The sequence below is a fragment of the Sinohyriopsis cumingii genome, chromosome 10, assembly GCF_028554795.1.
Source record: "Sinohyriopsis cumingii isolate HCF-2022 chromosome 10, ASM2855479v2, whole genome shotgun sequence".
Taxonomy (NCBI): domain Eukaryota; kingdom Metazoa; phylum Mollusca; class Bivalvia; order Unionida; family Unionidae; genus Sinohyriopsis; species Sinohyriopsis cumingii.
This window is the reverse complement of record NC_142970.1, coordinates 68,672,884-68,698,379: the sequence shown is the minus strand read 5'-3', so window position 1 is coordinate 68,698,379 and position 25,496 is coordinate 68,672,884. Positions and strand designations below refer to the sequence as shown.

Genomic DNA, 25,496 nt, shown 5'->3' with positions numbered 1-25,496 from the left:
AAAGGATCCTGGTAGTTGAGCAGAGGCTTTCCGATGCAATACACTACTTTGGCCTCTACTTCTCTTAGATGGGTGGTCGGGATGGGCCCGGTTCCGACAAATCGGCTGGTCACGCCGAGCCCTAGGAAGTCTTTATTTATTCTCACCTTCTTTATCTTTCTCCTGTATCTCTCTTGATACCACCGTTGCCCCTATATTCTATTCCTTTATCTTTCCCTTTACCAAGTCTTAGAAGACTTCCTAGAAGGCGGTGGCTTAACGGGTCAATCGGGGAGTAATTTTATCGACCTTAGAAATTGGCGACTTCATGGTTAATCAAAGGTAATTGTATCAACTGAGTATGGCATCTATGTATCCCTGACACTTGAAAAGTGTCCCTTTGTTGGGCTACTTGGTGGCTGCGGAGCACGGGTGCTGAATTTTAATTAAGCCAACATGGAAAATTAAAACAAAACATCAAAATAAAGGATCGAAACTCCTATCAGAATTTGACGACGAACCATGCAGAGTGGAGTCATTTCCACGCTTCATGGTCATACAATCAAAAGATGCCACTAAACCGCTTACCTCAATCTCTCCGGTCTTGATCCAGAAAACAATTACAGGTTTGATTGGAACACCAAAGAGTGTCATAAAAATGAAATCGGTTTGCCTTCTTGTGGAGTGTGAACGACGAGGTCAGACAGACAATATCAAGAAAATAAAAACTTTCTTCGATATTCCAGTCACCTCGTTCTGTCACACCACACTGAATACGTCTAAAGGCGTGATTCGCTGTCGTGACTTGGCTGGAGTCACCGACGCTGATATCATTGAAGGAATGAAAGGTGAAGGTGTCACTGCAGTTAGACGAATACGGATTAAACGTAACAACAATATGCAGGACACCAATACCATTGTACTCACCTTCAACAGGCCAACTGTACCCAAAGTGGTAAAAGTTGGCTTTTTGCAAGTAAAGGTAGAGATTTACATTCCAAACCTCCTTCGGTGTTATAAGTGTCAAAAGTACGGCCATCACGAAGACCGCTGCTAAAAAAACCAAATACGTGGCCGATGCGGAGACAATGCTCATCAGGAATCTGATTGTAGAGCAACTCCGCATTGTGTCGACTGTGGAAAAGAGCACCACGCAAATTCCAATGATTGCGATACCTGGAAACAGGAGAAGGAAATTCAGAGGGTAAAATTTACAAATAATATTCCCTATAGAGAAGCCAGAAAACTTGTACAGGCGAAAACAGCCCATCCTGGCCCATCCTTCTCCGCTGTAGTGAAGAGCAATCCTAAAACAACTAAGGACGCTCAAACACAAACAGAAGCACCCGATTCAACACCAAATTCAAACACCCCCATTACCAAGCACAGAAAAACACATCATCTACTCACGGAAACAGACAACAAAAGGGGTCAAATGACCCCATCAAACTATATAACAGGTTTGGAGGCATTGAGAGCATGGATGCAGAAGAATCTGCCCTATGCGCTCAAGGTAGCTCCAGACCTAACAACAAAAAATTCACCCCCGTACTTCCTTCAGAGAAATAACCAGATTGCCTCCGCGAAAGGTCTAAGTAGGTCCAGAATCTCCAATATAAACTTATAATGAAGAACACCATCATACAATGGAACTGTAGAGGGCTTAAAGCCAACTATCACGATATTCTTCTGCTTATAAACGATAATGATCCTGCAGTATTATGTCTTCACGAAACATTTTTGAAAGATACGGACAACATCACACTTAAAATCTACTCCCTGTTTAACACCTACTCACAGAATGTTGACAGGGCCTGAGGAGGAGTCTCTGTTATAGTGAACAACAGAGCCCGTCATCGCTTCATCCATTTAAACACCAATTTACAAGCCATTGCAGCACGCGTCACTCTACATCGAGTGATTACATTTTGCTCCATTTACGTACCACCAAACACTAAGCTAGTACCAAACGAACTCGACAATCTTGTTCAACAGCTTTTCGCACCATTTGTTTTACTCGGGGATTTTAATGCCCATAACATTTTATGGGGATCAAATCATACAAGTGACAGAGGTCACAAAGTTGAAGACTTTATTTCTAGACACGATCTGTGTCTATATAACACCAAAACACCGACATATTTACACCCAGGCACGGGTACATACACATGCATCGATCTGACAATTTGTTCTCCTTCGCTGCTTTTGGACTATGACTGGAAGGTCGCTGATGACCTTCACAGCAGCGATCACTTCCCAATCTCCCTTGTAAATCTTAACTCTACAATTGATGAAGTAATTCCACAATTGAATTTAAAGAAGGCCGACTGGGCCAAGTTTGAAACACTCTGTAAAACTAGGCTGAATGAGGATACACTTTTCAATGTTAACGACCCCATTCAGCATTTTACATCTATTTTAACCGACATTGCAAAATAATCTATCCACAAGTCCTCAACAAACTGTAAAAGAACCCTAAAACCTTGGCTCACTAAGGAATGTAAGGAAGACATACGGCAACGCCGAGAATTTAAGTAAATATCGTATTCTCCGGGCCAAAGCTCGCCGCACAATCAAAGAAAGTAAACGAGCATCATGGAAGAAATATGTTTCCTCTTTAAACTCTCGTTCCTCAATTAAGAAAGTTTGGGACATGATCCGCAAAATAAACGGAATGAGAAAACACAATTCTTTCCGTCAAATGAAAGTGAACAATAACAATTTTAGCTCAAAATGTGACATAGCAAATGTTCTTGCTGATACATTCTCTAAAAATTCCTTATCATCTAATTATTCCGAATCCTTCCGAAAATTGAAAGCTCAAAAACAAAAGTCACGTTTAAAATTCACATCCAACAACTCGGAAAGTTACAACCAACTGTTTTCACTATTAGAACTTATGGAGGCTTGATACTTCCGCTGGGCCTGTCAAAATACATTACCAGTTTTTGAAACATCTTCCAGAATCATCTTTAACATCTCTTTTGAAACTCTTCAATGATTTATGGATTACTGGTAATCCACCGAAGATATGGAAAGAAGCAATAGTAATACCAGTTCCCAAACCAGGTAAAGATAGTGAAGATCCTACCAACTATCGACCTATTGCACTCACAAGCTGCATGTGCAAACCAATGGAACGAATGATCAATTCTCGGCTTGTATGGTACCTGGAAACTAACAATTTAACATCTCCTTTCCAAAGTGGCTTTCGTAATGGACGGATCACCAACGATCATCTGGTTAGACTAGAAACATTCATTCGCGATGCATTCATCAAGAAAGAACATTTAGTAGCGGTTTTCTTTGATTTAGAAAAGGCCTTTGACACAACATGGAAGTACGGGATACTAAAAGACCTGCACGATCTAGGTTTAAAAGACCGTCTGCCCTCTTTCATATCCAACTTCCTCTCAGACAGAGAATTCAAGCTACGAGTGGGCTGTACTCTCTCAGATTTGCACGAGCAAGAGATGGGTGTGCCCCAGGGCAGTATTGTATCTGTGACACATTTCAATATCAAAATTAATAACATCACCAAGTGTTTGACTCCTGGTGTGGATGGCTCACTATATGTTGATGATTTTCTCATATGTTATCGATCAAAGCACATGCATACAATTGAAAGACAACTACAGCAAAATATCAACAAGATTCAAAATTGGGCTAGTACGAACGACTTCATATTCTCAAAATCAAAAATGGGTGTGCATCCATTTCTGTCAATTACGACGACATCATAAAGAACCTCACCTCACGCTGGACGGAACACATATTCCAGTTGTTGAGGAAACAAAATTTTTAGGTATTATCTTTGACAAAAAACTGACTTTTATTCCACAGCTAAAAAACTTGAAAGCTAAATGCTTAAAAGCACTTGACCTACTTAAAGTAGTAGCGTACACTGACTGGGGTGGTGATTGAAAAGTCATACTCGTTTTATATAGAACGTTTATACGGTCCAAACTGGACTATGGTTGCGTTGTGTATGGTTCAGCCAGAAAATCATATTTGAAAATGCTTGACCCAATTCAACATCAGGGAGTAAGACTGGCTCTGGGAGCATTTAAAACATGCTCTCAACTTAAAGTCAAACCCTCGGAATCCTGCTTTTTCGGCTGTTTTTCAACCCAAATACAAAACCTTATACGAAAACAAACCAAACGCCATACCTTCCTTTGGCATTAGAATATCATCTAGCCTTGACAGTTCAAAAATTGATCTTTCTACAATCAGAAAACGTCCATCTCCGAAACACCACCCTGGCTACTTAAACAACCAAAAGTACTTTTTACGCTACACGATGGAAAAAAACAGGAGACAACCCCTTCCGTCTTCCACAACTGTTATCAAGAACTTCTCACCGAGTATAAAAACTACACAAGAATTTATACCGACGGCTCAAAGGATGAGGAAAAGGCTGCTGCAGCCTTCGTTTGTGGAAATCACACAACGCAAGTTCGCTTACCAAATGGAACATCAATTTTTTCAGCCGAAATCAGAGCAATAGACCTTGCTCTGCAACATATAGCAAGCAAACGCATTTTAAACAGCATCATCTTCTCCGACTCACTATCAGTACTTCAGTCACTACACAATAGAAAGCTGGAGAATCCATTATTGAAAAACATACTCGTCAAAAATACCGAGCTGAGTGTCTCCCACGATATAATATACTGTTGGTTACCTAGCCATATTGGTATTAAAGGTAACGAAAAAGCTGATCGCGCTGCTAAAATGGCCCTTACCCTAGAACCATCTGATTTTAAAATACCGTATTTAAGAATCCGAATTGGTTATACTTATATCACCCACACCCACATACTAAAAGGTGAAGATCCACCGGAGTGCGTTTCTTGCAATGAACCATTCACTCTCAAGCACTTTATGATAGAGTGCTTTGACCTGCAACCTATGCGCGATCATTATTACATAGTGCATGAAATGAAAGAACTTTTTGATACTATAAACATCACTCGTATTATAGAGTTCCTGAAAGCCGTAACTATTTACTCTAAACTCTAACTTTTATGCTGTCACCTTGTGCAGTTTAATGCAATATATATACCGTCCCTTTTTAATACCTTTTCATCATTTTTCATTAACATACAACATTTACATTCCCCGTTGATCGGGAAGCTTTATTTATCACCGTTACCATCTTACAGTTTTAATTTCAACTATTTGTGTTTTAATATCGCTGGTCGATATGAGACTTATCATAATTTTTAAAAGATTATACATATAACATTTTGTTTGGCGCTAAATAGCCTTACAGTGCTGATGCGCCGTTAAAAATAAAATAAATCAATTTTTTACCTGCTTTAGGCGTATGAAACGAACGATTTTTAAGCCGTCTTTTGCATCTCATGTTTATACTATGTTGTAAAGCATCCATACGTTTTGTTTTGTCCGTCGCCTTACTGAGTCCCACACCTGAAAATAAGAAAGTATCAAACATGCATTCCAACTGTCATAAATTCTCCTCTAGAGAACATTTGACCTAACTGTTTAATTTTTCTACCAATATGTATAACGCATTTTATTCACACATCTATACGTACATATGATGGCATATACTACGTGTTACATGTTGGTTTGTCGCAGTTAAATATTACATGTCCTGTTAGATAAAAGGGCTTCATGCCGAATATAGGATTTGCATGAATATTAAGATGTTTTTCTGTTGCTGTTCGTTGCATGTCTCAACACATTATTGCATATATCACACCTGGGAAATGGGATATAAATCCTTTTTCCAAGGACACATAGTCGTAGCCGTCCCTAACTGGCATGGCCAGGTATTGAGGGTTCTACATAGCGAATGATGTTATGAAAGGGACGAGAAAAAGAATACAAAAATTAATCTTTATTACTATTATCTGGTATATGTCACATTCAAAATGCTAGTAAAAGGGCAAGGTAAGAAAATACCCTTCCGAATTCGAACCTTTTCCTACCTACCGTTTGGTGATCAAACTCTTTACCATTGTTTAGTCTATATATATATATATATATATATATATATATATATATATATATATCGTCTTACAGTTTCTAGCATGAAGTTTCTCAGTAGGAATCCATTTTCTTTAACAGGCCATTTTAATATTTTCCTCGATATGTCTACTTTTTTCACCATAGTTCTGGAGAAAATGAAGTACCCTATACGAAACTATTCCTGTCCAGACACAATATATATCACATTGTACATCTGAAAACGATCCTATTCGTTTGCACTACAATGAAGTACGGTACAGACCAAGACAATTATTTCTTATTTTGTTATTTTATTTATAATAACTCAAACTATACAGAATAGAATAACGATCGACTAAAATTATTATTCTTAAGTGTATTCTGACTTTCACCTTAGTCTTTGCATATTATCGAACGGTAGGTTGGAATGTATGCATTTGTGTCTGTGTGTGTATTTATGTGTATGGGTGGGTATGTGTGTGTGTCTAAGTGTGTATGTGAGTGTTTGTGTTTGTATATAACATCACATGCACTATATTAGAGTATACCTTTTGAATATCAGGTAAATATACAACTCCACATTCTAAATTTGACCACCCCCACTCATTTACGCATCAATAAGTGTAATCAGGCTTTTAATTGTTTTCAGTTTTCATTTGAGGGAATTTATTTATTTATATTAATCATTGGAGTCAGAGTGGACTTACTAAATCGCTAGTTTGATTACAAGATGGCCGCTATCACGTAACCTGCTTGAAGCAGCTGTTGAGTTTTTAGTGCCGTTTTCATGATATTTATGTTTCTTGCCTGTTCTCGTCTTCGATATTGTGTTCATTATGTATTGGCGGTTAAAGTCGTGTGTGTTTCTTCATCTCCTTGTTTTCGAAGCGAAAAAAAATAGACTTTTTTTCAGCTGTCCTGCTCCAAGGTATTTGAACAAACCGCCATCACGTGATATTCGCCAGTCAACCCGTTTATGCTACGATGGACCCTCATTAATTGCCTTAAATGATAATTCCTTGGCTCTCCACATTACATTGTGCTATAGACTAAACGAACTGGGACTACATTCATCTAAATGTATAAACAGAAGCGAAAAAAGAAACGTTATTTCAAAGCTGGCCGACGTAGAACAGGAAGAAGAATCCCAGTTGTCTCCCTTATTTCGGCACAACCATTTAAAACAAATTCGACAGTTAATTTAGATAACCTAATTCAGATCCCTATTAATTCGTCAACCTTTATGTCAACTATCCAAGAAATACCTTTGCGAATTGCATTACCCAATGCCCAGTCAGCAGGACCACAGGAAAAGCGCACAGAAATAGTTAATTTTATCAACGACAAAAATGTTGACATATTTTTCCTGACAGAAACATGGCTACAAGCATCAGGTGATGACCCCAAGTGTGCTGATCTAACACCCACTGGCTACTCCATCAAGTCTTTCCCCCGTAATTCTCGCGGAGGTCGAATTGATGTCATCACAAAGAACTCCATGATAAAACGTCTTAACTACACCACAACATTCAGTTTCGACCACACATCGTTTGAACTAGTCCAAACCACACTCACAATGGAGCAAAGGTCAGTCCAGTTTTTCTGCCTATACCGCCCTCCTCCTAGTAGAAAAAAACAAGCTGGCTGAATCTCTCTTTTTGGAGCAGTTTCCGAATCTCCTGGACTATGGAAATTCAAGAGGTGGCAACCTGATAATTCTTGAAGATTTCAACTTTCACTTTGACTGTCCCGGAAACTCAGATACATCAAAACTCATAGATTCCATTAATGTTTTCAACCTCAAACAGTCAGTTAACCCACCCACCCATAAACATGGACACATATTGGACTGGATTCTTCATAGACCTCATGATAACATTATATGGTCCTCACTGGTATCACAAGAACTTGCATCAGATCACCTCTGCATTATATGCCATCTTGACGTATCATTCCCTAACACTCCACCTTTATCGGCTACTAGGAGAAACCTCCCTATGATAAATAGAACCAAATTAATGCACGACATCCAAGTTAACCTAATAACTTGCTTGCCTCCTACCGCAGAACAACTCGGTAACTGTCTGCCTTCATTGCTTGCCAAACATGCCCCAGCTACCAAGTGCAGAGAATCAATTCAAATGTGTTCTCCATGGTATAGCAATGTTAGGGGCCAGCTTCACACTGCTAATAGAGACCGCCGTAAAGCTGAAAGGCTTTGGCTTTCCACCAGACTCACTATTCATAAGCAAATCTATGTAGCCCCTAAGATGTATGTCACAAATATAGTCGATGCAGCGAAATAAATCAGAAGACCACACTACTAAGATCATGGAAAGTTTCAGATGCAAAGAAGTCTTCGAGATTACTAACAAGCTAATGTCACGGAACAAATCTACACCACTTCCAATTACCTTCTCTCCAGTCGCCATTCCAAAACAAAGTACAAACCATTGGAGATAAGCTTGACACCACAGATGGACACCATAATTTCAATTGAATCGTCGTCACCATACAGTTGGGATACAGAATTTGAGTGGCAACCATTATCAGCATTTGAACCTGTCTCTATCGATTTTTGTACAAGCAACCCTGATGAAGAATGCACCAAAGTCATGTGAACTTGATCCAGTTCCATCATCACTGCTGCTTGAGTAATTATATCCGGTATTGCCTTCACTAACTGATGTTATTATTACCTCTTTCTCATCAGGGAGATTCCCATCATTTTTCAAAACTGCCATTGTAAAGCCTCTGCTGAAGAAACCAACACTAGACCATAACGATTTAGAGAATTACCGCCCAGTTTCTAATCTCCCATTCATATAAAAAAATCTTAAAAAAGGTTTTTCTATCCCAGCTTGTATCTCATCTAAATTCAAACAGTCTTTTTAGCAATGTACAAGCTGCATATCGCCTTTGCCACAGTACTGAAACTATTCTTCTAAAAGTAGTTAATGACATTCTCTCTTGTTTGGATAGCGGAAGGATTACAGTCCTCATCCTCCTTGATTTGTCTGCAGCATTTGACACAATAGACCATGATATATTACTTCACCGTCTCCAGTATGTATTTTTCATTCATGATACAGCCTTACTGTGGTTCAAGTTCTACTTGGTCAAAAGGATATAAATTGTGCATGCAAATGGAATACACTCCAGCGCAGCTGACCTATGTTGTGGTGTTCCACATGAGTCTTTTCTTGGACCTGTTCTCTTCATTATATACACTCAGCCGCTTTCAAGTGTGATCATCCAGTTTCTCACATTTTGTGATGTGTGATGTGATGTGATTTTGATTTTTAACGTAGCTTTAACAATTTTTTCAGTCATATCGCTACAATGTCTGCAATGTACCAGTTTATAGTGATGTCTAGCACTGGGGCATCATGCCGCAGACATGTAGCATGATGTCCCACCCAGTCACATTATCCTGACACCAGGCCGACCAGTCCTAACACTAACCTCTTAATGCAGAACGCCAAGCGAGGCAGCTGTTATTACCATTTTTGTAAGTCTCTGGTATGACTCGGTCGGGGATCGATCCCACGACCTCCCGCATCCGAGGCGGACGCTCTAACTACTGATGACACCCATATATACAAATCTAGCCACCCAATTGAAGTTGATGCTACCATCCAAGGTTTAGAGAGGTGCAATTCTAATGTGAAATCGTGGATGACATGTAACAAGCTGCGGGTGAATGATGATAAACTGAGGCCATTCTGATCACAACACAAAGACTTTCTCATTCACATACGTTACCTCAAACAATAAATATCAGCAACACCAACATTAAATTCACACAGTCTGTACGAACCCTAGGTGTTACTCTGGACAGTACTCTCACATTGCACCAACATGTCATGAACATATGCAAGGCTGCATATCTTGAGCTGAGACGCATCAGCTCAGTTCGCAAATATCTTTTCGCTGATGCCACTAAAATATTTGTGTGTTCATTAGTAATTTCAAGACTGGACTATTGTAACTCATTTATGTCTGGTTCATCTCAATATCTTTTCCAGACACTTTCAAAAAGTACACAACACAGCTGATCGGATCATACTTAGAGTACCACTGTCAGCGCACACCTCCCCGCTGCTCTGTACCCTACACTGGATATACATTCGATCCAGAATCAAACACAAAATTTGTTATCTGTGCTACGTTTCACTGACGGACTCTAGTCCAACATACTTATTCGACATCACCCAAGTGTAAACACCAGCAAGATGCTTACGTTCTTTCATGTGTGGTTGTAATAATCTCGTAATAAAACAAGCATTAGCATCAGTGTTAAAAGTACCAAGAAGTGTCGTTCCAAATAATATGGAAAAATACACGTCGTTTATAATTAGAAACCTTCACTTCGACGATTCGTATCAGTTTTTGAATTCATCACTGTACAAACTGATTAACAATATAGCAGCATAAAGCTTCAAAATCACCAGTCGATATTATACTCCTAACAATGATTTGTTAACTAGAAAACAAATGGATGGAACAAGTTTACTCAAATTGAGTTATCACTGATCGATACTTTTTATTTATAGTTGTATTTCCGAAATATACCATGAAAATGAAAGCAATGTCTGGCCCGCAGACGGATATGACTCACGTTTTGACATCAACCATCCACGTAATATCTGCCTTGGGAAGAGCAGATATATTTGCCACCATGCTTGTTTGACCGACTATGTGTTACTTTTACGGCGCTTTCCAGCAAAAAGGGAGCTGTGTATTATGGCAGATGTTTTACTATACCTCTGTCGGGAAAAACAAGAGCACTTATAATGGTGTTGCCTCTAAAATAGCTTTCGATTTAAATGTCTTTCTAAACAAATCAGGCAATTGTTCCATTACTATAATACTTCATTTAAGATCCTTCAAAGTGATATTATCACAAAAGAAAGTCACACCCATACATATTTTAATGTGTATAAATGATAACGAATGTTGCTCTGCTGTGGATAGGACAGGCGTAACAGCTAATTATGCTTATATGCAGAAATATGTCTGACCGTATTGGCCGTAAACAAGTAGAAGAAAATTAGGGTCGTCCAATTGCACGGTTTTCTAAAGTTTCATTAAACATATCACCCATAAAGTTTTGAAAAATGGAATCTATTAACATTCACTTTGATAATTAATTAAAACTTGTATGTTTAGGAATATCTGAATTGTCCTTAGAATTAAATAACTTTGCACAGTTTCTTAGCATATAATCTGATCTGCTCTATTAACCTTCAGGTACAGTGGTAAGATACTGTAATGGTTTATAATTTTAACTAATCTGATTGTGCATAGCTTGTGATACAGTGGCTTCAATAAAGGTAAGATTATGTATGTTTTAATATTGATCTTACCGACTGAAACAAAGTAATTTCTTCATTGGTTAAAACAGAAACGTTCATTTGCTTTGGACCAGACAGTTGAACACCATGATCCTTTTATAAATAAAGCACCATTGCTCCTTTGGTGTCCAATGAATAATGGGACATTAATTAAGACATTGAGAAAAATATTCATGATATAATTACACTGGTCAACAGTGAAATCATTACTGACTTGAAAAGGCCCTAATCTGTAGTATTTTGGTATGCCGAACACGAATATAACCGTGAAAAATTTGTATTGGCTCTCGTTTTGAAGATATTCATATACCTCATTTTCTATGTTTCACTGTGTAAATTTCTCCAGTAGGACTGCAGCAACATCCGGAATAATGATGTAACATTGCATAATACCATCATGCTCACATCATCCACAGTTGATTGCATCATTTTCTGATGCAATGCAATACTAATGCCATGCGGCTGCTGAAGTAAGTTGACGTCAGCAGTGTACTATACATGTGTAGGCCTATTATACTAATGCCAGGCGGCTGCTGAAGCTGACGTAAGCAGTGTACTATATAAAGCCCAATCAGATAGGTTCAGCATTTAAAATATTTTAGACGTTGTGCGAGACAGTTCAAGCTACTGTTACATAAAACTTATTATTTTATCCATTTACGTACAATAAAGAACAGTAATGCCTCGAAAGTGTGTTAATACCGCGGACAATTTTTGCTATATTTGTGGGGAAGTGACATTTGCCAACCAGAAGAAAAGTATCAATTCTCAAGTGAAGAAGGCATATCATCTTTACTTCGGATGCAAGGTTGGTGACCAAGACAAGCCTTGGGCTCCGCATATATGCTGTGCTACATGTACAACACAGCTTTCACAGTGGTTGAATTGCAAAAGGTCATCAATGCCGTTTGCAGTCCCAATGGTGTGGAGAGAGCCAAGCAACCACCTAAATGACTGTTACTTCTGCTTGGTTCCTCCTCTTTCCGGCGGAATAACGAAGCGAAAGAAGTCGAGAATAGTCTACCCAAACATTCCGTCTGCATTGAGACCAGTTCCACATGGTGAGGGACTTCCTATTCCAGAACCTCCAGCAGAATATTCTCTTGATTCATCTGACGAAGACAAAGGTGAGTCGACCTGTTCTTCTCCTGGTTCATCAGCATGCAGTGATCCAGATTTTCACTGTGGTGCATCATCAACCCCACACAGAATAACACAGGAAGAACTAAATGACCTGATTCGTGATTTGGACTTATCAAAGAACAAGGCAGAATTGCTAGGATCAAGACTCCAACAATGGAATCTTCTAGAAGAAGATGTCACAATTACTGCATATCGAAAGCGCCACCAGCAATTGGAGCCTTTCTTCAGAAAGGAAAGTAATCTGATATTCTGTTCCGATATTGAGGGCCTCATGAATGCTTTAAAAATCACTCATGACCCACAAGAATGGAGACTATTTGTGGACTCTTCGAAACTGAGTCTCAAGGCTGTGCTTTTGCACAATGGAAACATTCTTCCATCTATTCCAGTAGCGTATGCTGTCCACATGAAAGAGACACGATAACTTAAGGCAGCTACTGAATTCCATTGAGTATAACAAGTACCGCTGGCACCTCTGTGATGATTTGAAGGTAGTTGCCCTTTTAATGGGACTGCAGCAAGGATATACAAAATACATGTGTTTCTTATGCGAGTGGGATAGCCGAGCAAGGGAAATGCACTACATGAGGAAGGAATGGACTCACAGGCAGAATGTAGCCATTGGAGAGAAGAATATCCAACACCCAGCTCTGGTTGAGGCTCAGAAAATCTTGCTACCACCCCTTCACATCAAACTAGGTTTGATGAAGAACTTCGTGAAAGCCATTGACCGGACTTTGCCAGCATTCCGATACCTGCATGAAAAATTCCCTCGACTCAGCGAAGCAAAGATTAAAGAGGGAGTTTTTGTGGGTCCTCAGATTCGAGAGCTTTTCAAAGATGACCGGTTCAACAACTTGCTGGAAGGTGACGCGAAACAAGCATGGAATGCTTTTCGCCTAGTTTCTACAAACTTCCTCGGAAATGTTAGGGCAGAAAACTATAAGGAACTAGTAGAAGACATGTTGATGAAGTATAAGAAACTTGGCTGCAATATGTCTCTAAAGATTCACTTCCTTCATTCCCATTTGGATTTCTTTCCTAGCAACTGTGGTATTGTTAGTGATGAACACGGCGAACGTTTTCATCAAGATATCGCAACAATGGAACAAAGATACCAGGGAAAATGGTCCACTACAATGCTGGCTGACTACTGCTGGACACTCCTCAGAGATGCTCCCGAACAGCTGTACAAGAGACAGGCGAAGAAATCTAAGATGTAGTCAATGACTTGATTTTTTATAGGTAGGCTATTATAGTTGACCTTTTACTATTGGAATGCATTTCGTTATGTAAACATTAATTTCTTGCAGATTACAAAAAAACTAGAGCCAATTTTGCAATTTGACTGTCATATTCGTGTTCAGCACATAAAAATTGATAAGAATTGACTAATTTTATTTCAGTAACATGACTTTTGTAAAAATTTGTTGTCCAGTGTTATTTAACTATAGCATCTTAGAAATAACTTATTAAAATGCATTTGTTGTTTAATTTTCTTAAACTAGTCCTCGGTGTTTTAAACATGTGCCAAACTTAATTTAGAGCTACAGAATTTTGTATCCACCAACCATTGTAAGATTTAGAATCGATAGTTACTATTGTGTGATTTGGATTTTTAACCATGCTGTTCGAATATTTCAGAAATATCGCTATGTCATCGACATTGTGGCAGTTTATAGTGATATCTAACACGACGGCATCATGCAAACATACATGTTGTATCATGTCCAACCCAGTCACATTATCCTGACACCAGACCAACCAGTATTAACACTTACCGCTTAATATTGAGATCCAAGCGAGGCAGCTGCTAGTACCAATTTTTACAAGTATTTGTTTTGACTCGGCCGGAGTTCGAACCCGAGACCACCCGCATCCAATGCGAACGCTCTAACCCCTATGTCCAGTTGTAACCGTCCATTAGATGTATATATGATAATGACTATTACCTGGATGATCTTCACCAGAAGCGTCTGTGAGTTTAAATGGATTAAATATTTCTTTTGATGATTGTTTTGTTACAGAATCGAACAAAACGACAAGGTCTATAACTGTTTGTGTGCTTTTTCTGATTCATTATATATCCTTACATTTCCTTTCACCTTTCAGTTTACTAAATGTCATACCTGAAAATCAAAAAATAAATATGAAACATGTCGTATAATCGGTGTACATTCTGCTGCCAGGAATTTTGAACTCAAAATGTTCTTTTCCCCAAAAACTTTGTTTCATGCATTTTATTCACGTATGTACACATATATACTATAGCAGGAAAATACAGGGGTTGTCGAAAATATATGTTACAAAGAATTTCTATACAAGGACTATATATCGAATAAAGGATTAGCTTTGTGACTGTCTTTTTCAGCACATTATTGGCTATATCATTCCGGGAAAATGGGAGCTAAAAGCCTTTACGAAGGACACACCGAGGCATCTGGCCCTGCTTGCCCTATGTTGGTATCGATGTATCTATTTTACCAATGATGTAATTAAAGTGCCGTTAAGAAAATACAAAATACAAAATAAAATAATCTATACTGCTATTATCTGGTACATGCAACTGTCCAAAGGTTATTATACTAAAAGAAATATACCCTTTTCAAAGTATTCTCTCATATGGCTGTCGGACTATTTACCAAAATTTAGGTTCAACCGACATATTCCATTGAATTAATAAAATAAAGAGAAATAAACAGAAATGTCTCATTTCTTGTAGTTGTTGGCTCTATGTCAACATACTTGCCATTTGACAGTTAATATACATATATATAGATGTGTGATTTGGAAATCGAAATACGAATCGATATCTTGCCAGAAATAAAAAGCGTACATTAGTGATCAATTTATAATATTTCCCAGGCAAGTTCTGCTTGTTTCCAGGGTAAAAATTCTGAACAGATCTAAACCCTACTGCTAATAGAATGAGTGCAAATCATTGCCTTTATCTAACTACACCTCTTTTCATGGTGTCGACACTACTATAAGATCTTAGTTTTTAGAACGAATTTTTAGCATTTGTCCAGTAACAAACCGCACCCCTGCGGATCCGTGGTTGTTGACAAATCGTCTGGTAACGCCGAGCCCTAGGAAGTCATTATTTACTTTCTTACCTTCCTTATCTTTCTCCTTCTATCTCTGTTGATACCAACGTTGCCCCAATAGTCTATTCCTTCATCTTTCCATTTCCCAAATCTCGGAATACATCCTATAAGGCGGTGAATTAACAGGTGAATCGAGAAGTAATTTTACCAGCTCTAGAAGGAGGTGACTTCATGGGTCAATTAAAGGTAATTTTATGGCATCTCTGTATCTCTGGCACTTGAAAAGTGTACCCTTGTTGGGCTCCGTGGTGGGCGGGGAGCATGGGTGTTGAATTTTAATTAAAACCAACATGGATATTTCCCCAAAAAATTCAAAACAAACCAACAAAACCTCTATCTGACTCTTATGACGAACCATGTAGTTTGGAGTCATTTCCATGCTTCATGGCCATACAGTCTAAAGATGCCACAAAACCGCCTGCCTCACTCGCTCCATTTGCGATAGAGAACACAATAACAAGATTCATTGATACACCAAAGAGCGTAAAAAAATTAAATCGGGTTGCCTTCTTGTTGAGTGAGAGCGACGAGGTCAAACAAACAATATTAAGAAATGAAAACTTTCTTTGATATTCCAGTGACCTCATTCGCCCACACCACACTCAATATGTCCAAAGGCGTGAGTCGCAGTCATGACTTGGCTGGAGTCACCGACACAGATATCATTGAAGGAATGAAAAGTGAAGGTGTCACTGCAGTTCGTCGAATACGTATCAAACGTAATAATAATCTGCTGAACACCAACACCATTGTACTCACCTTCAACAAGCCAACTGTACCGAAAGTTGGAAAGGTTGCCTTTTTGCGAGTGAAGGTTGAGATTTACATCCCAAATCCCCTTCGGTGCAATAAGTGTCAGAAATACGGCCATCACGAAGACCGCTGCTCAAAAAGCCAAATACGTGGCCGATGCGGAGACAATACTCATCAGGAATCTGATTGTAGAGCAACTCCGCATTGTGTCAACTGTGGAAAAGAGCACCACGCAAATTCCAAGGATTGTGATACCTGGAAACAAGTGAAGGAAACACACAGGGTAAAATATACATCTAAAAATCCCTATCCAGAAGACAGAAAACCCGTTCAGGCCAAAACAGCCCATACGGACCCTTTTTTCTCAACTGTAGTGAAAACCAATCCGAAAACAACAAAGTAATCTCAAACACAAACAGAAACACCCGATTCAACACCAAGCTCGAATAGCCCTCACTACCAAGCACAGAAAAACACGGCATCTACTCAAACTACCTTCAATAATACCAAAAACCGAAATCACCAAAGAATAAAAACAAACTTCACGTAAACAGGCAACAAAAGTGGTCAGATGACCCCGTCAAACTCTATAACAGGTTTGGAGACATTGAGAACATGGATGCAAAAGGCAATGCTCCATGTGCTCAAGGTAGCTCCAGACCTACAAACAAAATATTCACCACCGTACTTCCTCCAGAGAAATAACCATACAGCTTGCCTCCGCGAAAGGTCTAACCTAGATCCACAATCTTCAAATTAAACATACAATGCAAAACACCATCATACAAAGGAACAGTCGAGGACTTAGAGCCAACTTCTTTTAAACGAATATAATCCAGCAGTACTGTGCCTTCAGGAAACATTCCTGAAAAATACAGATCACATCACACTTGAAAACTACTCCCTGTGTAACACCTACTCCCAAAATGTTGACAGGGTATCAGCAGGAGTTTATATTATTGTAAACAACAGAGCCCCTCATAGCGTCATTCCTTTAACCACATATTTGCAAGCCCTTGCTTTAAGCGTCACTCTAAATCGAGTGATTCCATTTTGCTCTATTTACCTACCACCAAACACTAACCTAGTACCAAACGAATTAGATAATCTTGTTCAACAGCTTCCCGCGCCATTTGTTTTACTCGGGGATTTTAATGACCATAACATTTTATGGGGATCAAATCACATAAATAACAGAGGTCACAAAGTTGAAGGCTTTATTTCTAGACACGATCTATGTATATATAACACCAAAACACCAACATATTTACACCCAGGAACGGGTACATACACGTGCATCGATTTTACAATGTGTTCTCCTTCGCTGCTTTTGGACTATGAATGGAAGGTCGCTGATGACCTTCACAGCAGTGATAACTTTCTAATATCCCTTGTAAATTTTAATTCTACAATTGAATTTAAATAAGGTCGATTGGGCGAAGTTTGAAACACTCTGTAAAACTATGCTGAATGAGGATGCAGTTTTTCAATAGTAATGAACATATTCAGCATTTTACATCAATTTTAACAGAGATTGCAGACGAATCCATTCCCAAGTCCTCACCAATCTGTACAAGAAACCCAAAACCTTGGGTAACTAAGGAATGTAAGGAAGCCATTAGACAACTACGAGAAACATTGAAAAAAATTTAACAATCGTCCGGATCCTGAAAAATTAAGTAATTATCGTATTCTCCGGATCAAAGCTCGCCGCACAATCAAAGAATGTAAACGAGCATCATAAAAAAATATGATCCTACTTTAAACTCTCGTTCCTCTATTTAGAAAGTTTGGGACACGATCAGCAAAATAAACGGAAAGAGAAAACACAATTCTCTACGAAATATGAAACTGAACAATAACAAGTTTAGTTCTTAACGTGACATAGCATTTTTTCTTGCTGACGCATTTTCTAAAGATTCCTCATCATGTAATTATTTAGAAGCCTTCCGAACATTGAAAACGCAAAAAGTAAAGTGACGTTTAAAATTCACATCCAACAACTAGGAAAGTTATAACCAACTGTTCTCACTATCAGAGCATATGGAGGCTTTACACAAGGCCCGTGATACATCCTCTGGACCTGACGCAATACATTACTAGTTTTTAAAACAGCTTTCAGAATCATCATTACCATCTCTTTTGAAAATCTTCAATGATTCATGGATTACTGGTGATATCTCTAAGATTTGGAAAGAAGCAACAGTAATACCAGTTCCCACACCAGATAAAGATAACGAAGATCCTACCAGCTATTGACCTATTGCATCATAAGCTGTGTGTGTAAAACAATGGAACAAATGATCAATTCTCGGCTTGTATGGTACCTGGAAATTAACAATTTAATATCTCCTTTCAAAAGTTGCTTTCGTTATGGACGGAGAACCACTGATCATCTGGTTACACTGGAAACATTTATTCGTGACGCATTTATCAAGAAAGAACATTTAGTATCGGTTTTCTTTGATTTAGAAAAGGACTATGACAAGACATGGAAGTTCGGGATACAAAATGACCTGAACGATCTGGATTTAAAAGGCCGTCTGCCCTCTTTCATATCCATCTTTCTCTCAGACAGAGAATTCAAAGTACTAGTGGGCTATACCCTCTCAGACCTGCACGAGCAAGAGATGGGTGTGCCCCAGGGCAGTATTTTATCTTTGACACTTTTCAACATCAAAATTAACAGCATCACCAAGTGTTTGGCTCCTGGTGTGGATTGCTCGTTGTACGTTGATGATTTTCTAATATGTTATTTATCAAAGCATATGCATACAATTTAAAGACAACTACAGCAAAATATAAACAAGATTCAAAATTGGGGCAGTACGAACGGCTTCAAATTCTCGAAATCAAAAACGGTATGTATGCATTTATGTCAGTTAGGAATATGCATTTCTGTCAATTACGACACCACGATGAACCTAAACTCACGCTGAACGGGACACGTATTCCAGTTGTTGCGGAAACAAATATTTAGGTAGCATCTTTGACAGAAAACTGACTTTCATTCCACACCTAAAAAATCTTGAAAGCTAAATGCTTAAAAGCACTTGACCTATGTAAAATAGTAGCGCACACTGACTGGGGTGCTGATAGAAAATTCATCTTGGATTTATGTAGAAAGTTTATTAGCTTCAAACTGGACTATGGTTCCCTTGAGTATGGTTCGGGCAGAAAGTCATATCTTAAAATGCTTGATCCAATTCATAATCAGGGAATAAGACTGACTCTGGAAGCATTTAAAACATCCCCGTAGAGTAATGCCTTCCGCACAGTCTGCTCTCAAATTAAAATTAAACCCTCTGAATCCTGCTTTTTTGGCTGTTTTTCAACCCGAATACAAAACCTTATACGAAAATAAACCAAACGCCATACCGTCCTTTGGCATTAGAATATCATTCAGTTTTGACAGTACAAAAACAGATCTTAATAAAATTCAGAAAACATCCATTTCCGAAACAGAAACACCACCCTGGCAACTTAAACAAACAAACAAATAAAAGTACTTTTTACGCCTCACGATGGCAACAAATCCGGGACAAACCCTTCTTTCTTCCACAAATCTTACCATGAAGTCCTCACCGAATTTAAACATTCAACACAAGAATTTATACCGAGGGCTCAAAGGATGAGGAAAAGGCTGCTGCAGCTAACGTTTGTGGAAATCACACAACGCAAGTTCGCTTACCGAATGAAACATCAATTTTGTCAGCCAAAATAAGATCAATAGACCTTGCACTGCAACATAAAGAAAACAAAAGTATTTTAAACAGCATCATCTTTTCCGACTCAATATCAGTGTTCCAGCTAATACACAATAGAAAACTGTAGAATCCATTATTGAGAAATATATTCGTCAAAAATACCGAGCTGAGTGTCTCTCACAATATAATATACTGTTGGTTACCAAGTCATATTGGTATTAAAGGTAACGGAAAAGCGGATCGCGCTGCTTAACTTAAAGTCCTTACGTCGGAAGTGGCAGACATCATGCAATCAAGCCAACTCTACAAGAATGGACTCCTTCTTACAGAACCATGCGTAGATAGGAGGTAGTCATTGCAAGAATCTGAATTGATCATATTTATATCACCCACTCCCACATACTAAAAGGTGAGGACTCACCAGAGTGCGCTTTTTTAAATGAATCTTTCACTGTTAAGCACTTTATGATATATTGTTTTGACATGCAACTTACGCGCGATCATTATTACACTGTGCATGACATGAAGGAACTTTCTGATACTATAAACATCACTCGTGTTACAGAGTTCCTGAAAGCAGTGAATATTTACTCTAAACTCTAACTTTTATGCTATCACGTTGTGCAGTTTTATTCAATATATATACCGTCCCGTGTTTAATAACTTTTCATCATGCTTCATTAACGTACGCCATTTACATCTAACGTAGATCGGGAAGCTTTATTTTTCACCGTTACCATCTTATCGTTTATATTGCAACTATTTGTTTTATATCGCTGGTCGATATGAGGTCTTTTACAATTTTTAAAAGATTACACATATAACATTTTACTCAGTCAATTAATCAATCAATCAATCAAGTAACAAAACGTAGTTTCATGTATTTTATTGATGCACCTGCGGGTTGAATGTACGATTTCTCACAATTGTATTTTCCATGTTCTATTAGATGAAAATGATTCGTGCCAAGTAAAGAATTAGAGTTGGTTTTTGTGTTGCTTTAACCGCCATTTTTAACACATTATTGGCTACACATTATTGGCTACGTGATGTCGAGGAAATGGGAGCTAAATGCCTTTACCAAGAATACATAGAGGTTGCCGATCCGGGTTTCCCTGGGTGGGTATCGCGGGGTCGATAAAGCTAATAATGTCTTAAAAGTGTCGCTAAGAGAGAAAAAAATAATTACCTGACCCCATAAAAACATCCCTTTCAGAATTTTAGGAACTAGTTCAATGTTGTGCTTTACCAATGTTTAGTTCAGTAGGTATATATGTTTACATTGTCAAAACTGAAGATGACACAAACGTCTGTTCAAAAATCCGTTTTCTTTAACTGACCATTGCAATATTGCCTCCATTATATATTTTATCCCATTGTATTTTGAGAAAATGAATTACCATATATACATTTCTTATGCATGTATGTTTTATTGTATCTTTAAAAACGATCGTTTCTTCTAAGCACGGTATAGAAGTAGGGTAAAATGCGGGCAGTTTTTTTTTTATATTGTTAAATGTGCAAGACTGATCGACTGAACGAAATTTTCCTGAAAGTATCTTTGCTTTGACTTTACTGTATTTATACTAGCAAGATATATATATATATATATATATATATATATATATATATATATATATATATATATATATATATATATATATATATATATATATATATGTATGTATGTATGTATGTACGTACGTATGTAAGTATGTTCAACATTTTGCCACCCCGTCCCGCCACCCACCACAAACAAAAATATAATAATAAAGGCGCCTCATGTTTCTTCATATAGTTGTTCAAAATATAGAAAATGTTCACCGTTTAGTGTGTTAATATTACAATTGTGCGTGCTTCTTTGTTTCCTTCTTTAATTTTGCTATTGTATTTAGCGCCACTTGATGTACAATTCACGATATAAAACATGTTAAGATGGAGTCATGTGTATATACAAGGTAAAGCGTTTCGATCAAATTTTAATTCTTTGTTGTACTACGAATTCATGGATGATGAAAGTAAATATTTGTTTAAGCAACGTTCAGTCCTGACTAATATATTCTTTAAAACCATGTTTGGTGTGTTTACATTTTGTATCATATTCAAAATTATTTTATTTCGGTCATGAGTTTAAGTTCCAGAAATGCATACCATTATGAAATTGTGTATAATCGATTCTTAATTTTGAAATGCTATACAGTATGTTTCCAAACTTGTCTAAATACATATACCGTTTGAGGTGTAGTCCGTCTCTGGTGCTATGATAATAAACATCATATGCAATTCACTATCCGGGTCTTTCATGTGCAAACAAAAACTGAATCATATTGCACACGAAACGTGGACAGACATGGAGATACCCATCTTCAAGTAGACATTTTAATTTGAAGGATGACATTGCATACAACTTGTCGCCAGTTGTCATATTTTCAATCGCAGGTTAGAGTTTCGAATATATGTGACACATTACACAAATGGTAAATTGACAGAATAATGACTAGGTCTAAGATTACAAATAAGGGTGGACAGTTCATTAATATAAAGCGATACACTATCAGTTAGGTGTACGTGCAAAGTACTTACGATATAGACACTTCAAGAAAAGAATCTTTCAAAGAGGTGGATGCACAACAATGGCAGTATAACGGAACATCAATTCAGCACATCTTGGGATTATATTCCTTGTCAATAACACATGTATGTAGTACATATATGAAGCTCTGATGGAGCTGTATTGAGTGCGTTTTAAAGTTACTGCTACTAATAATACCACTTCCACCTCAACAAACTACTACTACTATGATGATGACTTTAGTGATTGCTACTTGATAAGACTCGAACCCACGCAGACAGAGGTGAGATGGCAGTGATCCGTAACGGAGGGCGCTTTAGACAACTCGGCCACAGGGGGACCCTACTTGTTAAGAAGGGTACTCTACCATCGTCACCACCACTACGTGTGACACATATGCTAGATGTCTACTACTGTTACAGTATCACAATATTATTATCGCCACATTAACATATCTGCTGCTGTTACATTATCACAATATTATTAATGTTCTAATACAATTACTGTTATTGATGCTATCACAAATACATTCCGAAAAGACACATCTTCGTTTGACATGGTATAACGTTACCTATCATACAAACCCAGGTGGGCGAAGCTTAAGGTGTAGGTAACATTGTATTCAGAAATAAACAACCACACTATATGTTATTGGGGCATTATGTAAGGATTGTACTTTCTGTTAAGCTTAAAAGAAGTTGAACCTCTTGGCAGAATGTGAGATAATGTTATATTCTAGATCTTATTTTGTATTTTTTAAATGATTATTTTAAAATGTGGTACACATGGCTGAACATATGTATGTTGTGACTAGATAACGCTTACCCATGTATCGTTACAGCAGAGTTATCTCTCTTACATACAATGGAGTACCTGGTTTTGTCCTTGTCAAACTGACAATCTGCATAATGAGTTAGGATTAAAAGTATATTTATTTCACAAAACATTAGCATTGAGGTCTATAGAAAAACAATTGGTATCATACAGGAAAGAACAGCCTCACAGTGTATCCATAGAAACGCATACATGTCGGTGGAAGTTATGAACTGTACTAGTCTGATGTAGGAACACAAATGGAAGCTGAACATTTTTGGTCATATATTAACAGTGCTTAAAGACAACAATGTATGAAGTCTTCAGAAAATAGCACAAGTTGGCTTTGCATGGGAGCTTTTGTAAATATAACTATGACGGACATAGACTAATGGCTTTATGTCTGTGTGTAGCTTCCAGATTGGCATACATGCAACAAAATAAGTTATGTACAGATCACATAGTTGATTTTGGCCTAAATTTAGATATTTTACCTTCACAAGATGAACATATCATGTATAAAAAACAACTATCTTGTTCTTATAAGGCATGCCATAAACCAGGATAGAGAACACTCTAAGTTCACTTGTAGATATCACTTGTATCATGTATTATATTCTGGCATGAGTTATGTTAGGTAATTTATTCAATATATGGTAGTTTTCTCATTGCTGCTTTTGTCTCCTTTAATTCCTTTACCATAAGCTACATCTCCCTTTTTAAAACACTTACCTCCTGTTTTAACTCCATTTGACGTACTATACTTATTGTTTAAATTTGGCATTTCTCTGTAATATATTATCCAAATTTCACCCATAATCCATCATAACCAAGTAGAAGCTGTGATCTACTATATTTAGTGATTGATTGACTTACTGCATTAATTTTATTCACAACACCAAGGAAAGAAGCTTTATTTTTGTGTTACAAAGACGATGAGTAGGTAGACCTTTGTGTGAGGATTGGGGGTTAGTGACTCATGCATCTACAGACAGTGTAAAGTGTTCCAAACTTATACTTTATAATAAGATTGGGTCACGTCCACCTGTCTCTTATATTACGTTCTGCATCTACCAAACAAATGTAAAGTTCTCTATTTTAGGTGAATTGTACTTTTTGAAGTAGGATAGGTACGCACTATTTGGTACATTGACCTTTGATCTAGTTATTATATATGATATAATGTAATTTATCCCATATCACCCATGTAAAGTTCAATAAGCGCTGATATGAATAAAATACAACTCATGGATATAACAATTCATTTTATTCCCAATATGTAGTTTGGTAGTAAAGCACAAGTATGAAATCAGCAGCTGAAATAGGACAATTACATTCACGTTAAGATAAGACATAGCTTGGTACCTCATAAAATTGTTTTTGACAAGAGAGACTAAGTACACTTGTTACTTGTACCATCTCAAGGTATACCAGAGAGTATTGAAAAAATAAGGCTGGCTATATGTATAACGGTACTAATTGTACAAGCACAAGAGGGCGGAGCTTACGATTTAAGGAACATTGTATTGAGAAATATAAAACAGCGCTAGCTGTGATTGGTGCAGTATGTGAGAGCTGTACTTTCTCTTACACTTAAAAAAGTTGAACCTCGTGGCAAGATATGAGATTATGTTAATTCATATCAAGATCATATTATGTATTTTTTTATGATTTTTTTAAAAATTAAAACATGTCTGTTGTGACTACATATCTCTTACCCATGTCTAGTTCCACCAGAGCTGTCTCTCTTAAATGAAATGGAATACATAGTTATGTCCTTGTCAAATTGACAATCTAACATTGTTTTCTATGAATGTGTGTGACATACATGCTGAGGTAAGATAGAAAGTATATTTATTTCACAAAACATTAACATTAAGGGCTATAGAAAAAAAAAATTGTACCGTGATACCATATTTTCGTCTATACCTGTAGGCCATTATTACATTCCATTTGCGATACACTCTGTCGATATATAAGTCCCCACATACGACATTATATACAGTTATTTCCTCAAATGATAGCAAATATCAGCTACGTTTGTTACATTATTTATCGGCAATATTGTAAAGCTCTATAGCGGAAG

General features: G+C 37.6%; 1 protein-coding gene across 1 annotated transcript in view; it reads right to left on the bottom strand.

Annotated features, from left to right (window-relative positions):
- The window catches only part of LOC149790347 (uncharacterized), an 82,082-nt gene that overhangs the window by 43,848 nt on the left and 12,738 nt on the right, over window positions 1-25,496 (bottom strand). The window contains exon 2 of the mRNA XM_089973455.1: window positions 5,299-5,415. Within this exon, the coding sequence (XP_089829581.1) occupies window positions 5,299-5,415 (117 nt within the window). The remainder of the gene's footprint in view (window positions 1-5,298; window positions 5,416-25,496) is intronic.